This window comes from Corvus moneduloides, unplaced genomic scaffold (genome assembly GCF_009650955.1).
Source record: "Corvus moneduloides isolate bCorMon1 unplaced genomic scaffold, bCorMon1.pri scaffold_9_arrow_ctg1, whole genome shotgun sequence".
Classification (NCBI taxonomy): Eukaryota; Metazoa; Chordata; class Aves; order Passeriformes; family Corvidae; genus Corvus; species Corvus moneduloides.
The window spans coordinates 124,832-140,152 of NW_022436940.1; the positions used below are offsets into that span (position 1 = coordinate 124,832).

The 15,321-nt window shown below is 59.1% G+C and overlaps 1 protein-coding gene and 1 non-coding gene across 2 annotated transcripts in view; one reads left to right on the forward strand and one right to left on the reverse strand.

The window, feature by feature from the left end:
• LOC116439107 (tenascin-X-like) overlaps positions 1–11,911 on the forward strand; it is a 29,192-nt gene extending 17,281 nt beyond the window's left edge. Inside the window, 14 exon segments of the mRNA XM_032098213.1 lie at positions 516–887; positions 2,434–2,805; positions 3,534–3,926; positions 4,052–4,122; positions 4,124–4,409; positions 5,088–5,459; positions 6,244–6,606; positions 8,013–8,137; positions 8,421–8,553; positions 9,537–9,688; positions 9,959–10,055; positions 10,575–10,736; positions 10,991–11,187; positions 11,666–11,911. Coding sequence (XP_031954104.1) covers positions 516–887; positions 2,434–2,805; positions 3,534–3,926; positions 4,052–4,122; positions 4,124–4,409; positions 5,088–5,459; positions 6,244–6,606; positions 8,013–8,137; positions 8,421–8,553; positions 9,537–9,688; positions 9,959–10,055; positions 10,575–10,736; positions 10,991–11,187; positions 11,666–11,746 — 3,176 coding nt within the window. The 3' untranslated portion in view covers positions 11,747–11,911.
• Positions 11,912–14,895: 2,984 nt separating this feature from the next.
• LOC116439124 lies at positions 14,896–14,979 on the reverse strand. Its single transcript, XR_004238058.1, has one exon. It is a non-coding gene; the product is annotated as a small nucleolar RNA SNORD45 (small nucleolar RNA).
• Between the last annotated feature and the right edge of the window lie 342 nt (positions 14,980–15,321).

Genomic DNA, 15,321 nt, shown 5'->3' on the forward strand with positions numbered 1-15,321 from the left:
TGATGGGGGTTGTTGGTCAATAGGCAGGCAGGAAGTATCAATCATTGAGTGGATGTTTTCTGGGATTTGTGACTGCTCACAATGGTGGATGGTGATGTGAAGGGGAAGGAGAGATGGGTGGAATTGGGCAGGGAAACTGGAGACAGCTTGGAGGTGGAGACATGGCTGGGACCATGGAAGGGTAGAGTGATGGATGGATGGATGGATGGATGGATGGATGGATGGATGGAGGGTTCCTGCTGTCCAGATGCCTGTCTTAATAGACAGAAGATTGTCCATGGGAAATGGGGGCTGGGAGGTGTGGAGGTAATGGGGGAATGTGGAGGGAAAGAGACAGATGAATATGGTGTTGGGTGGGGGGTTGGGTTGGTTTTTGGGTGGGTGGTGGGATGGATGGGTGATGGATGGATGGCAGTGATGGACAGTGGGTAGGGGGATGGTTGGGTAGGTGATGGATGGGTGTATGGATGAACACATGGACAGCCACACCCATTACTGTCCCCTGTGCATTGCAGCCACAGACAAGCCAGAGGAGCCACCCTTGCCCTCAGAGGATCCCAAAACTGAAACCCTGCCAACTGAGGACAATCAACCTGAGCACCCCCAAACTGAGGTCCCCCCAGCACGGGCAGTGCTAGGAGAGCTGAGGGTCTCCAGTGTCACACCCAACTCTGTGCAGCTACAGTGGAGTGTCCCTGAGAGCCCCTTTGACTCCTTCATGCTGCAGTACCGGGATGCCCAAGGCCAGCCCCAGGCCCTGCCCATCGATGGCAGGTCCCGCTCAGTGACAGTGCTGGGGCTGTCCCCATCCCATCGGTACCGCTTCCACCTCTACGGGTTGCAGGGTGGAAAAAGGATTGACCACATGTCCACCAATGTTGCCACAGGTGAAGGGGGGCTCAGACCCAATCCGCACCTGTGGTGCTTCTGAGCCCTTAGATGGCCCTTCAAGCCTGGGGAGTCTGGGAAGTGTTTCTGGGGCTTGAGATGGGGGTGGGACTGTGGAGGCCAGAGGGATGGAGAGTAGAGGGATGTGTGAACCCATGGATGGATGATGGTTGATGATGGATGATGGATGATGGATGATGGATGATAGATGATGGTGCGTTGTTGGTGGATAGGTTGGTGGAAGGATCAATGGCTGAACAGATGCTCCATCCATCCATCCATCCATCCATCCATCCATCCATCCATCCATTTATTTTTTCTCCCCAGACATTCCTCTGTCCATCCATTTATCACCCTTTCAGGTGTTCAACCATCACCCAAAGCAACCATCTCCTTCCGGTCCCTATTTGGACATCCCTCCCTCCCTTTCCCTCCCTTTCCCTCCCTTTCCCTCCCTCCCTCCTTTCCTCCTTTCCTCCTTTCCTCCTTTCCTCCTTTCCTCCTTTCCTCCTTTCCTCCTTTCCTCCTTTCCTCCTTTCCTCCCTTCCTCCCTCCCTCCCTCCCTCCCTCCCTTCCTTCCTCCCTTCCTCCCTTCCCCCATCCCTGTCCTTCTCATTCCCTGCATCCACACACACTATCTACATCCCACCTTTGGTCCTCCCTCCATCTCAGCTCCATCCATACATCCCCACATTTCCCTGCATGATTGCACCAATTGCTCCTTCCCACCATCCCATTCCAACCTGCTATTGAGTAAACACTGACACTGGCATCATCAAAGCAACCACTGACCTTTGTAATGACATAGTGACTCTGTCATCCTCCATCATCATCATCATCCATCATGGCTCCGCCATCCATCTGACATCCATCATCCATCTGACATCCATCATCCATCTCTCCTCCCTCCGACACTCCCACCCATCCTCCACCCCAGAGGTGGGGAATTGGAAGCAGCTCAGGGTTGGAGTGATGGAAATGGGTGATGGATGATGAGGATGGAGGGGTGATGGATCAGTGGATGGGAGCTCCTGGGTGGCTTGGACGGATTGATGATGAATGCACAGGTGGCCAGATGGACACGTGTGGTTAAGCCTGTGGCTGGTTTGTGCCCTGGGTAAGGGTGGGGGTTTTGGGGTTGGGGTTGGGAGGTAAGGGCAGTTAAGGGGGATGGAGGAACATATTTAAGGACTGACTGAAGGAAAAAGGATGGGTGAAGGATGGAAGAATAATGGATGGAGGATGGATGGATGAGATTACGATGATGACAGGTGATGGGGCAGGTGGTTTGACAGATCCAATCAATGGTCTGATTACTGAATGATGCAATGGAGGGAGAAGCTAAAGAATCAGTTGTGGGAAAAGCCACATCGAAAGCCATGTGGTTGGATTGGATGGGTGGATGATGGATGCTGGAATGAATGGTCCAGGAGATGAAAGTGTGGATGGATGGAGTGATGGATGGATGGTGTAATGGATGGTGTGATGGATGGTTCAATGGACACGTGGATTCTCACACCCATCATCATCCCCTCTCCATCACAGATGCAGCAGTGCCAGAGGAGCTGCCCTTACCGTCAGAGGAGCCCCAACCTGAAGACCACAAACCTGAGCAGCCGCAAACTGAGCATCCTCAAACCGGGGCCGACCTGGAACAGGTGGCGCTGGGGGAGCTGAGAATCTCCAGTGTCACACCCAACTCTGTGCAGCTGCAGTGGAGTGTCCCTAAGGGCTCCTTCGACTCCTTCACGCTGCAGTACCGGGATGCCCAAGGCCAGTCCCAGGCCCTGGCTGTTGACGGTGGGTCTCGCTCAGTGACGGTGCCAGGGCTGGCCCCATCACGCCGGTACCGCTTCCACCTCTACGGGCTGCAGGGCAGGAAGAGGACTGATCGCGTCTCCATCGATGTTGTCACAGGTGAGGAGGAAGTTCAGTGGGTGTAAGGGTTGGGGAGATGGAAGTAGGGATAGAGAGACTGATGGAAAGATGGAGTAAAAGGTGGATTATGTATGGATGCCTGGAGGGTTGGATGGACTCACGAGCAGAAGGATGGACATGAACATCCTTGGATGCCTGAAGAAATGGATAGTGAAAGGATGGACGGAGGGCTGGGTACATGGGTGATAAATGATGGGGGTTATTTGTCAATAGGCAGGCAGGAAGTATCAATCATTGAGCGGATGTTTTCTGGGATTTGTGACTGCTCAATGGTGGATGGTGATATGGAGGGGAAGGAGAGATGGGTGGAATTGGGCAGGGAAACTGGAGACAGCTTGGAGGTGGAGACATGGCTGGGACCATCGGAGGGTAGAGTGATGAAGGGATGGATGGATGGATGGATGGATGGATGGATGATGGTAGATATTGGATAAATCAAGATGATGGATGACGTTGATTGTGACGATGATGAAGATGGTGGATGATGGCAGATGCTGGTCAGTAAGTCCATGGAAGAGTCAATGGTTGATTGGATGGGGCTGGGGTCAATGGGTGCTCAGTGACAGGTGAGGAGGGAATAGTGATAAGGGACTGGGAGGAAATGGTGCATGACGGATAATGGATAGTTGGGTGGATAATGGATGGACATATGGATGGACAAACCGATGCCCATACCCGTCATTGTCCCTTCTCTGTCGTTGCTGCAGCTGACCCAGAGGATTTGCCCTCACCCTCAATGGACTCCACAACTGAGGCCTCCACAACTGAGGATCACCAAATTGCACATCCCCAAGCCAAGGGCCCCCCATCTGAGGCCCCCTCAGCACAGGCAGTGCTGGGAGAGCTGAAGGTCTCCAGTGTCACACCCAACTCTGTGCAGCTGCAGTGGAGTGTCCCTGAGGGCTCCTTTGAGTCCTTCATGCTGCAGTACCGGGATGCCCAGGGCCAGCCCCAGGCCCTGCCCATCGATGGAGAGTCCCACTCGGTGATGGTGCCAGGGCTGTCCCCGTCTCGCCGGTACCGCTTCCACCTCTATGGGTTGCGGGGCAGGAAGAAGATTGACCGTGTCTCCACTGACATTGTCACAGCTGACAGGGAAGGTCAGAGGGTTGAGGGTGGATGGATGGATGGGTAGATGAAAATGGATGGATGGATGGATGGATGGATGGATGGATGGATGGATGTTTGGATGCCCATGCCCATCACCATCCGCTCTCCACTGCAGCTACAGCAGTGCCAGAGGAGCTGCCTCTGCCATCAGAGGAACCCCAAGATGAGAAACACCAAACTGAGGCCCCCCCCATCTGCAACCCCCCCGGTGTGGGCAGTGCTGAAGGAGCTGAGAGTCTCCAGCATCACCCCTGACTCTGTGGGACTGCAGTGGAGCGTCCCTGAGGGCCCTTTTGACTCCTTCATGCTGCAGTACCGGGATGCCCAGGGCCAGCCCCAGGCCCTGCCCATCGATGGTGGGTCCCGCTCAGTGACAGTGCCAGGGCTGTCCCCGTCCCACCGGTACCGCTTCCACCTCTATGGGCTGCGGGGCAGGAAGAGGGTCTACCATACCTCCACTGAAGCTGTTACAGGTGAGGGGGATGGTCAGAGGAACAGATGAACATTCATGGTATGAATAGATTGAGGGATCATGACCATCTCATCTCTACCTGCCATCGATTACCCACAGACCCCAGCACCATTCAATCAATCATCAATGCTTCTACCAACCTATTGACCAGCAGCACCTGCCATCCTCCACTATCATTGTCATCATCCTCTTTATCTGTCATCCATCATCATCACCATCATTATTATCATCTTCCATCATGAAGAACTGAATGGTTGAATGGATTCTGGATTGCACTGTGAGTGGATTTCTTCCCAGGTTGATGGAAGAAGGTGGAGAGGTGAATGAGTGGTTGGATGGAATTTGGGGAAATAGAAATGGATGGTGCATTCCTTGTAGCAGGTTGGATGTCCTGAAGGATGGAAGATTGTCCATGGAAAATGGGGGGTGGGAGAGGTGAAGGCTTAAGTGGATGTAGAGAGAAAGAGTCGGAGAGATGACTGTGGGATTGGTTGGGGCATTGGGTTGCATGTTGGGTGGGTGGTGAGATGGATGGAGACATAGATAGATGAGTGGATGGATGGATGGATGGATGGATGGATGGATGGATGGATGGATGGATGATGAATGATTGCTCATTTTGTGGATGATGAATGCACATTTGGATGGACATGTGGATGCCCATCACTCTTCATTGCAGCTGCAGCCAACTTGGATGAGCCAGCCATACCTTCAGAGGAGCTCCAACCTGAGGACCCCCAACCTAAAGATCCCCCAGTTGAGTCCCCCTCAACTGACACTCCCTTGGCACGGGCAGTGTTGCGGGAGCTGAGAATCTCCAGTGTCACGCCCAGCTCTGTAGGGCTGCAGTGGACTGTCCCCAAGGGCTCCTTCGACTCCTTCATGCTGCAGTATCGGGATGCCCAAGGCCAGCCCCAGGTCCTACCTGTCGATGGCAGGTCCCGCTCAGTGACGGTGCCGGGGCTGTCCCCATCCCATCGGTACCGCTTCCACCTCTATGGGCTGCGTGGAGGCAAAAGGATTGACCACGTCTCCACTGACATCATCACAGGTGTGGGGGAAGGTCAGAGGGGTGAGGGTAGGTGAATGAAGGGATGAAGGATGATGGATGGAGGGATCAAGTGGTGGAGGAACATGTGGGTGAAGGAAGGTATAGAGAGGTACAGGAGTGAGTGGATGGAGGATGGATCAATTGACGAATGGATGATGCATGGAGGGCTCTTGAACTGTTTGGTTGGTTGGTCAGTGGATGGTGGAGGGCTAGATGGATGGATGGATGGATGGAGGCTCTGGAGTGGTAGGGAGGGAGGGATGATGCATGGATGGTGACGTATGATGGATTGATGGATGAGGAGCTCCTGGGTGGGACGGAAGGTTGGATGATGGATGGACATGTGGCTGGACAGGTACATGTGTGGCTGAGCCCATGGCTGGTTTGTTCCTTGGGTGAGGGAGGAGCTGAGTGTAGGGATGTGGGAGTGAGGGGGTAGATGGAGGTTTGTTTTCAAGGACTTTAGTGAAAGGAAGAAGGATGGATGAATGGATGGATGATGAATGGATGATGGATAATGAGTAGATGATGAATGGATGAAGATGGATGATGGATGAATAATGGATGGATGAAGATGGATGATGCAAGATGTTTGTTGGGGCAGTTGGTGGTTTGGTGGATCAGGTTAGTGGTTGGGTGGTTGGATGATCCAATGGAAGGAGAGTTTAAAGAACCCATTGAAGGAAAAGTTGCATGGGAGAAATGTGATTGGATGGATGGATGGATGGACATTTGGATAGACACATGGATTCTCACACCTGTCATCATTCCCTCTCCATTGCAGCCACAGCCAAGCCAGAGGAGCTGCCCCTGCCCTCAGAGGAGCCCCAACCTGACGACCCCAAAGCAAAAGACCCCCAAACTGAGGTCCCCGCATCTGAGGCACGGGCAGTGCTGAGAGAGCTGAGGGTCTCCAGTGTCACACCCAACTCTGTGCAGCTGCAGTGGAGTGTCCCTGAGGGCTCCTTTGAGTCCTTCATGCTGCAGTACTGGGATGCCCAGGGCCAGCCCCAGGCCCTGCCCATCGATGGCGGGTCCCACTCGGTGACGGTGCCGGGGCTGTCCCCATCCCACCGGTACCGCTTCCACCTCTACGGGCTGCAGGGTGGGAAGAGGATTGACCGTGTCTCCACTGAAGCCATCACTGGTGAGGGGCTGCAGGGACTCCCCCAGGGCCTCTCAGGGAACAGAGCTGGAGTGGGGACAGGGCTGGGAGTGGGGCCCAGGGGGAGCTGGGAAGAACTGGGGAACTGGGCTGTACTGGGGGAGCCAGAGAAATGGGGGGGAACTAGGAAGCTCAGGGGGCCGGGGGCACTGAAGACTGGGGAATTCAGGGGAAAGTGGGAGCTGGAGGCAACCATGGATTGGAGGGGACTGGAGATTAGGAAGAGTGCAACACCTGGAGTGACGGATCAGCTGAGGACTGGGAGGAACTGGGAACAAGTAGGGGGACTGGCTAGAACTGGGGTAATGGGGGTCTAGGGTAATCTGGGGCCTGGGCGAAACAGGGCAGAACTGGGGAATGGGGGGAACTGGGGCGAACTGGGGCTGGGGTGGAGCTGAGGACTAGCAAAGACTGGGGGAAACTGGGCACTGGAGAGAATTTGGGGGGTACTCGGGATAGCTGTGGGGATCTGTGAACGGGGAAGGACTGGGGACTTGGGGGAACTGGAGGAACATGGGGATTAGTGATTGGGATGACTGGGGGCAATTTGGGAGCTGGGGGGATTGGGACAGCTCAGTGGGGGCTAGGGAGAACAGTGGGGAACTGGGACTAGAGGGGGAGTGGGAGCAACTGGGGGCTGAGGGTAATGGGGAGAAATGGGGGAAACTGGGAGCTGGGGGTAGCCAGAGGACTGTGGGGGACTGGAGATAAGGGGCAATGTAGCACTGAGAGCAACTGTCAGGAGAACTGGGGACTCAGGGAACTGGTGGAACTGGGGGAACTGGGGACAACTTGGGACAACTAAGGGGTGTGGGGAACTGGGGGAAACAGAAGACTGGGGTGAACTGAGGGCAACTGGGGACTCAGAGGCCTGGGGGCAACTGGGAGGGGACTGTGAGGCACTGGGGGAACTGGGTCTGGGAGGAGCTGGAGGGAACTGGGGACTGAAGGGACAGGGGGAAACAGATCTGGGGGAGATTGAGAACTGGGAATGGGGGTGATGGGGGGAAATTGGAGAATGGGGGGAAACTGGGTCCGGGGGGTGGGATTGGGGACTAGGGTGGAGCTAGGGACTGGCGAGAACTGGGGGAAACTGGGGGGATCTGGGGATTGGGAGGGACTGTAGGAAGCAGGTCTGGCAGGCATTGGGGGAAACGGGGGACTGAGGGGGACTGGGGGGACGGAGTCTTAGGAATCTGGGGAAAACGGGGGAGCTGGGACATCTCCATTGGGCACAACGTGTGGGCGGGGCCGAAGGGCCCGCGGGAGGGTTTGGGGTGGCAGTGGGCAGGGGGTTGGGGTGGCAGCAGTGGCTTTTGGGGTATCAGTGGGGGATTTTGGGGTGTCAGCTGGGCCGCTTGGGGTGTCAGCAGTGTGTCCTTTCCCAGGCGCCCCAGGGACCCTCTGGGTGGGCTCTGTGTGGCCCCGCAGTGCCTGGCTGTACTGGGACCCCCCCCACGCCCCCCCTGATGGCTATGAGCTGGAGTACGGCCCCCCCGGGGGGCCCCAGCAGGTAACAGCCTCCCAAAGGAGCCTAAAAACCCGGGGAACACCCGGGGTGTCCCCCCAGTATCTCCTTGGGGGATCCCAGTACCTCCCTGGGAACCCCAATACTCCCTCAGGTATCCCAGTAACACCCCTGGGGACCCCAATAACACCTCAGGGTATCCCATTACCCTCCTTTGGGCACCCCAGTACATTTCCGGGGGACCCCAGTAATGCCTTTGGGCACATCAATACCTCCCCGGGGACTCCACTATCCCTCTGGGGTACCCCAATATCCCTCGTGTCCCCAGACCCTGTGGCTGCCTCCCGAGGCTACATCACAGCAGCTGTGGGGGCTAGAGCCAGCGGGACGCTATGGGGTGCGCCTGTGGGGCCGAGGGGGAGACCCCCAAACCGCCCCCCTCGAGGCCACGTTCGACACTCGTGAGTGGGGGGAGCTGGGGGGGCTGGGGAGGGATCATTGGGGGGGTGCACTTGGAACCCCGGGTCCTTGTGTGGGGGGTGGGGTTATTGGCAGGGGAAGCTGAGTCCCTTGGAGGGAGGGCTGGAGCTTTGAGGGGCACCTGGACCCCCGGGTGCTTTTGGGGGGAACGGGTGGTTCCGTGAGAGGGGCACACCCGGGGGCAGGGTTGGGTTATGTGGGAGGAGCACCCAAGCGCCTGAGTCCTTTTGGAGGAGGGGGGGTTATTTGGGGGGGTACACAACCGGACACTTGGGTCTTTTGGATATTGGTGTCCTGGAGTGAGGGGGCACCTGGATATCTGGGTCCTTTGAGGGGGTTACCTGGGGGGGTGCCCGGGTCCTTTGGGTGGGGGGTTGGGTTGATGGGGCAGGGGTGGGTCCTTGAGAGAGGCACGCGGTTACCTGGGTCCGTTTGCGGGGGCTGGGTCCTTGGGGAAGGGGATGTCATTTGGGGGGGGGCTGGGACACGGACATCTGGGTCACTGAGGAGGGGGAAACTCATTGTGGGGACTCAGGGACTCACCTGTACTCCTGGGTTCTTTTTTGGGGGGAACTGTGTCCTTTGGGGGGACAGCTGGACCCCTGGATCATCTGGGGGCAGCTGAGATCCTGGGGGGGTGGCACCAAGACACCTGAGTTTCGAAGGGAGACATTGGAGGGTGCCTGTGTCCTTTTGTGAGGGTTGGGTCCTTTGTGGGGGGTGAACACTGGGGGTGCGGGCTGGGTCCTGGCGGGGCGGTTACTGGGTGGGGAACACCCGACCCCTGGGTGCTTTTGGGGGGAGGCTGGGTCTTTGGGTGGGGCACCCGGCCCCCTGGGTCCCTGGATAGGGGTGGAGCTGTTACTGAGTCGGGGGTTCTGGGTCCTTTCGGGGAGGGGGCACCGGCACCCCGAATCCCCAGAAGCCTCTGGAGTGTCTGAGGGGTCCCCCCGTGCCCCCCCAGCCCCTCTCCCGCACCCGCACCCCCGGGACTGCACCGAGGAGCAGCTGAACGGGCCGGGCCCCTCGCGGGAGACCCTCATCTTCCTCCGCGGGGACCCGGCCCGGCCCCTCAGGGTCTTCTGTGACATGGAGACGGACGGCGGCGGCTGGCTGGTGGGACTGGGAGCACCGGGGGCTCTAGGGGGAGGAGCTTCTACAGGGAGTTATAGGAGGCTATAGGGAGTTCTGGGGGGGAAATGAGGGGCTTTGGGGGCAATAGGGGGTCCTGCAGGAGAACCAGGGGGTGTTGGGGGGCATTGGGAAGGTTGAGGGGTGATGGGGAGGCACTGGGAGGGGCTGGGGGCCTTCTATAGGGTTTATGGGAGGGAAATGGGGGTATGGGGGCGTCAGGGGCGTTTTGGGGTGCCCCTGACTTCCCCTCAGGTGTTCCAGCGCCGCCAGGACGGAGGAACCGACTTTTGGCGGGGGTGGGAGTCGTATGCCCGCGGCTTCGGCAACGTCAGCGGCGAGTTCTGGCTCGGTGAGGGAGGGCCTGGGGAACCCTGGGTGATTGGGGGGACACTGGGGCTCAAGGGACATCCATAAAAATTCGAGGGGACGTGGGGCCAGCGGAGGCACTCCGAGGGTTTTGGGGGATGGAGAAAACTTTGAGAAAAGCCAGCTCCTGGGGGGAGCACCAGGGGGGACTCGGTGGGCCCCCAGAACATGGGGGCTCCCCAGGAATCCGAGGGGGGGACTCGTAGGACCCCGGGGAGGTCCAGGCAGTTGGGAAGCAGGTTTTGGAGTGCAGGGAACGAGGCACTGACTCAGGAATCCGGGGGGGTTCGCCCAGGGGTCTGGAAGGACTCGGGGGGAGGTCATTCAGGGGGGTCCCAGGAGGTTCTGGAGCCCAAAGGGTCCTGGAAGGACTTGGAGAGTCTCCAGGAATTTCGGGAGGGGAGGGGCGTCCAGGAGCTCCGGGGGGGGGGCTCGAGGGGTCCGGGGGGCACTTGAGGGGTCCCCAGGCGTTCTCGGGGTGCCGGACGATTTTGGGGCGCAGGGAACGAGGCGCTGCACGAGCTGACGGCCGCGGGCCCCACGGAGCTGCGCGTTGACCTGCGCACCGCCCGCGACTCCGCCTTCGCGCTCTATCGCGACTTCGCTGTCGGCGGCGCCGAGGAGCGATATCGGCTCAGAGTGGGGGCGTTCAGCGGCACCGCCGGTGCGTGGGGCGGGGCTCGGGGGTCCCTGGGACGTTGGAGGGGTCTGTGGGTCCTGGTGGGATTTTGGATCCCTGGGGGTTTTGGGGCCCACTGGTTGGCAGGGGTCTGTGGAGTCCCTGGCGGATTTGGGGGTCCCTGGTGGGGGTCTCTGGGGTGTTTTGGAGTCCCTGGGGGTCTCGGGGCTTCTGGTGGGTTTTGGTGGTTCCTGGTGGGTTTGGGGGTCCCTGAGGGCGCTGACAGCGCCCCCCCGCAGGGGACGCCCTCTCCTACCACTCGGGCAGCCCCTTCTCGACAAGGGACCGGGACTCTCGGGACCCTCGGGACCGCCGCGACCCCTTGGGGCGCCCCCGGCCACCCCCCTGCGCCGTGGCCTACGGGGGCGCCTGGTGGTACCGCAACTGCCACTACGCCAACCTGAACGGGCGCTACGGGACCCCCCGAGACCACCAGGTACCGGGGGAGGGGGTGCCATGGAGTAGGGGATTGGGGGTATGGAGGGTCTGGGGGGCCTTTGCAAGGTGCTATTGGGCGTTTTCAGGGGGCTGTAGGAGTCTTGGGGGGCTATGGGAGTGGATAGGAAGGTCTAGGGGGCCTTTGTGGGGGGCAGGGGGTATATGAGGGCACCTGTGGGGGGGTCTGTGGGGGTTCTATGGAGGTCTCTAAGGGTCCATAGGTGCCTGTGGGGATCTATGGGAGTCTAGGGTTTCATAAGGCTCTGTGGGATACAGGGTCCATGGGGATCTATATGGTCTCTGGGGGTCTGTGGAGATCTGTGAGGGTTCATGAGTGCCCATAGGAGTCTATGAAGGTCTGTGGGGTTCTATAGTGTCTGTAGGGTCTATAGGGATGCATTGGGTTTGTAGAGGTCTGTGGGGCCTTACCGGAGTCTCTGGAAGTCTTACAAGGGTCCTGACCCCCCTCCCCACAGGGCATCCACTGGTTCCCTTGGAAAGGCTTCGACATCTCCATCCCCTTCACCGAGATGAAGCTGCGGCCACAACGTGGTTGAGGGGGTCCCCTGAGTACTAGGGGGTCCCAGGGTCTAGGGGGGACCCCTGGGTGCTGGGGGGTCCCAGGGTCTGGGGGGCTCTCTGGGTGCAGGGGGGTCCCAGATGGGACTTGGGGAGGCTCAAAGGTGAAACTTTTATTGGGGGGTAATAAAAGCTGATGTGACTCCCCTGTCCTGTGGTGAACTGGGGTGGGAGAGAGAAGGGAGTCAGGCCAAGGTCATTCCAGGGTCAAGGTCATTCCCAGGGCGACTAGGGGCAAGGCAGCTCCAAACGGTCCTTGTGGTTCTGGTCCCAGTGTCCACTGAAGTGCTGGACCTGATCTCCCCAGTGGCCCTGGAGATGGCGAGATGTCCCAGCCTGGGCAACATGAAGTTGTGGGCAAGGATGGGGTGGGGGGGCTCATGCAGGGAAGCCAAAAATAGAGGTCATTGAGTCAGGCAAAGCAAGTCCCTGGAACTGGAGCACCCTGGGTGTCCTCCCAAGACTCAGAGATGGATTCGGATCGTGGTCATGCCATGCTCGTCTCCTGGTCATGGTCATGTTGTGGTCATCTCATTGTCACAGGCATCTCATGGTTGTGTCGTAGTCATCTCATGTCACGATCCCATGGTCATCTTCTTATCACTATCATGTCACACTCATTTAATGGTCATGGTCTTCTCATAGTCATCTCAAGGTCATTCAGCTCCTGACCTAGTGAGGGAATTCAATCCCTGACCTAGGTGTGGGGGTTCTGTCCATGCACAGCCACTTTCTGTCCCAGGGTCATGGATCCCTTCCAGCACCTCAGGATTTCTGGGATCTTTTATCCCAGATGAAGAGACATGCCCTCAACTCTTGTGACATCAGGAAAGGCTCCAGCAGTTGGGGCTCCATAAGCAGCCAAATCTCACTGGAGTGCATGGCCTGGGGTCCCACCAGCACTGTTCCAGAGGCAGGGATGGGATTTGCTTGGAAAGGTGCTGGCACAGGACCCAGGCAGCCACAGCTGCATCTGTGCCCAACCCTTATAGGGACCCCATGTCCTGACGGGTTCCTGCTCCAGGAGGGATCTTGAACTGGGCTCCAGCCTGGCCCCAGCCTGAGGGTCACACCCTGCTCAGGGCCGGTGCTGGGCCGAGGGCAGGACAGGGCCATCCCTGGTGCCAGGGTGCTGCGGGAGCTGTGTCCCAGTGCCAGCCCAGTCTGGAGCCAGAGCCCTGCTGGGGACAGAGCCCCTGGGACCCCGTGTGGGACAGCTCAGCAGAGCGGGATGGGGGGGATCCAGCAGGACACGGTGGCCCTGGGTGGGACAGGGGGGGGCCAGGCAGGGGATCTTCCCCTGGGGGCCTGGAGCAGTTTGGGGCTGCAGTGCCGGGAACGGGCTGGAGCCGGGCACTGCGGCCACCCCAGCACTGCCCCAAGCTCAGCCCTGGTGTCCCAGTGCCACCATTCCCCAGCGCTCCCCGGAGCCTCTAGAGACTGCAGATCCCAGCCACCGGGCTGTTCCCATTGCCTGTGACCCCGCTGTCCTCCCACCTCCCCATTTGCCCTGATCCCGGGCTCCTGGTGCCCCAGGCAGAGGGGTCAGTCCAGCCCCCCGTTCAGCCAAAGGATCTGACAGGAGTCAAGAGCGACACCTGGAGATGTTGGGTTTGAGGCTGGGGTCAGCTCCAGGGGAATTCTGGAGTGGAAGGCTGTACTGGGAGCTGAGGGGGCTTGGAGATGGGGGGATCTGCCTCTGGGAGCTGTTGGAGCTGTGGGCTCACCAGCGCAGCTTGGCCTGTGCTCAGGGCTGGTCTCCTCAACCCAAGACACCCCCAGAGCCTCATCCCTTCCAGGAAAAGCTGCTCCATGCAGAAGGTGGTTGAATTTGGGAAGGGTCCATGGGGGTCCTGCCTGGTGGTGTCAGCACTTCTGAAAGGATTCACATGCACCCGGGAATAGAGGGAACACATGGTACCTCTGTTAGCAGGGACACGCCCATATTTAGATGGGAATATTTTGGATCTAGAGGCTCAGGAGCCCCTATTTTGCCTTGCCTGCCTCATTATCACAAGAGATACAAAACCACAAAGCCACACAGTGTGTCAGGGTCCCTCTTGTGATCTGTCACTGGCTGGATGCCAGGTACCCAGCAAAACTGCTTTAGTACTGCTCTTCTCAACATGGAGAGAAAATATAACGAAAGGCTCATGCCTTTTGGGGATGGGGAGAAATCCCTCACTGATACCTGGGAAAACAGACTCGACTTGGGAAAGTTAACTGAAGTTATTGCCAACAAAGTCAGAGGATATTGAGAAGTAAAACAAATCTTACAAGCACCTTCTCCCTCCACCTCCATCCTTCTCGAGCTCTCCCTCCTCCCCACATGATGATCGTTCTGCCGTCCCGGAAGAGAGAAATGAAACAAAAAAGAGTTTTAATAAAAATAAAGGAACGCTCAATTTCCGGCAGAAAATACAGCAACAAAACAAAAACCTGGATTTTTGAGACACGAAAGGTCACAAACTAACAACAGCCCCACGCATCAATGCCTCTGCAGCTGACAGGAGCCCAGGACAGCCACAGGGAGCCTGAGCACACACCCAGCAACACCTTCCCAGGGGCTGCAGATCTGACTGCACATCCAAAGCCCTGGGAACAGGGACCTCGCCAGCACCTGGCTCACCCCAAACCTCACCTGTCACACCCCACGGGGACCTGCAGCCCTGGGGACACTCCAAAATGCTGGATCACACCTCTGGGCTGGCCGGAACGTCCCGGGCTCAAGCGGAGACCTGCGAGAAGCACAAAACATTCCAGGTTTAGGGCCAGCCTGGCCAGAGGTGCCAGTTCCCTCCTGCGCACTCCCACCCGGAGCTGCAGCAGCCCAGCTGCGCAGGCGGAACGTGCACAGCTCAGCCGGCACACGGGGCTCAGGGACGCCCCCGGTCAACGCTCCCACGCGCACCTGGCCACCACCTGCCAAACCACGGCTTTCGGGCGAGGTGAGAGCCCCTCGTGGGCACAAAACGCACGACTCGGCCCACAACTGCACCTGCCCCACGCGGCGATGGGGCAGATCCCAACCCGGGCCCCCCTCTCCTCAAGCTGGGTCCAGGTCTGGCACGGGGACTCGATCCCACAATGGGAAAAAGCTCCACTGCCGGAGGGATCGGGAGCTTCCCGGGCCTCAGAGTAATTCTAGAGCTAAAGCGGTGAGAGACATCAGCTCCGCTCAGATAATACATGCCAGCGCTCATCCCGGGCCCGGGAAGTGCCTCCTCCGGCCCCGCCCGGCCCGGCCCGGCCCGGCCCTCCCAGCCGAGCGCCGCTGTTCGCAGCGCGGGCCGCTCCCTCCGGCCGCAGCCGTGCCCCGGCAGCGCAGCCCTTGGCACGGCGCTGGAGCCAGCGCCGCCGGCCGCAGCCAAAACGCCCCCGCCGCCGCCCCGGCACGGCCCTTCCCGCGGCCCCGGCTCGGCGGCGCCGGCAGCGGCCTCACGATCCTCCCGCCGCCGCCTCCCCGGCCCGGCCGCTCCGCTCTGGGCCGCGCCGTTCCGGCGGCGCCGCGCTCGGGGCAGCGGCTGCGGCACCGCGCCCTTGGAGCGGCCCC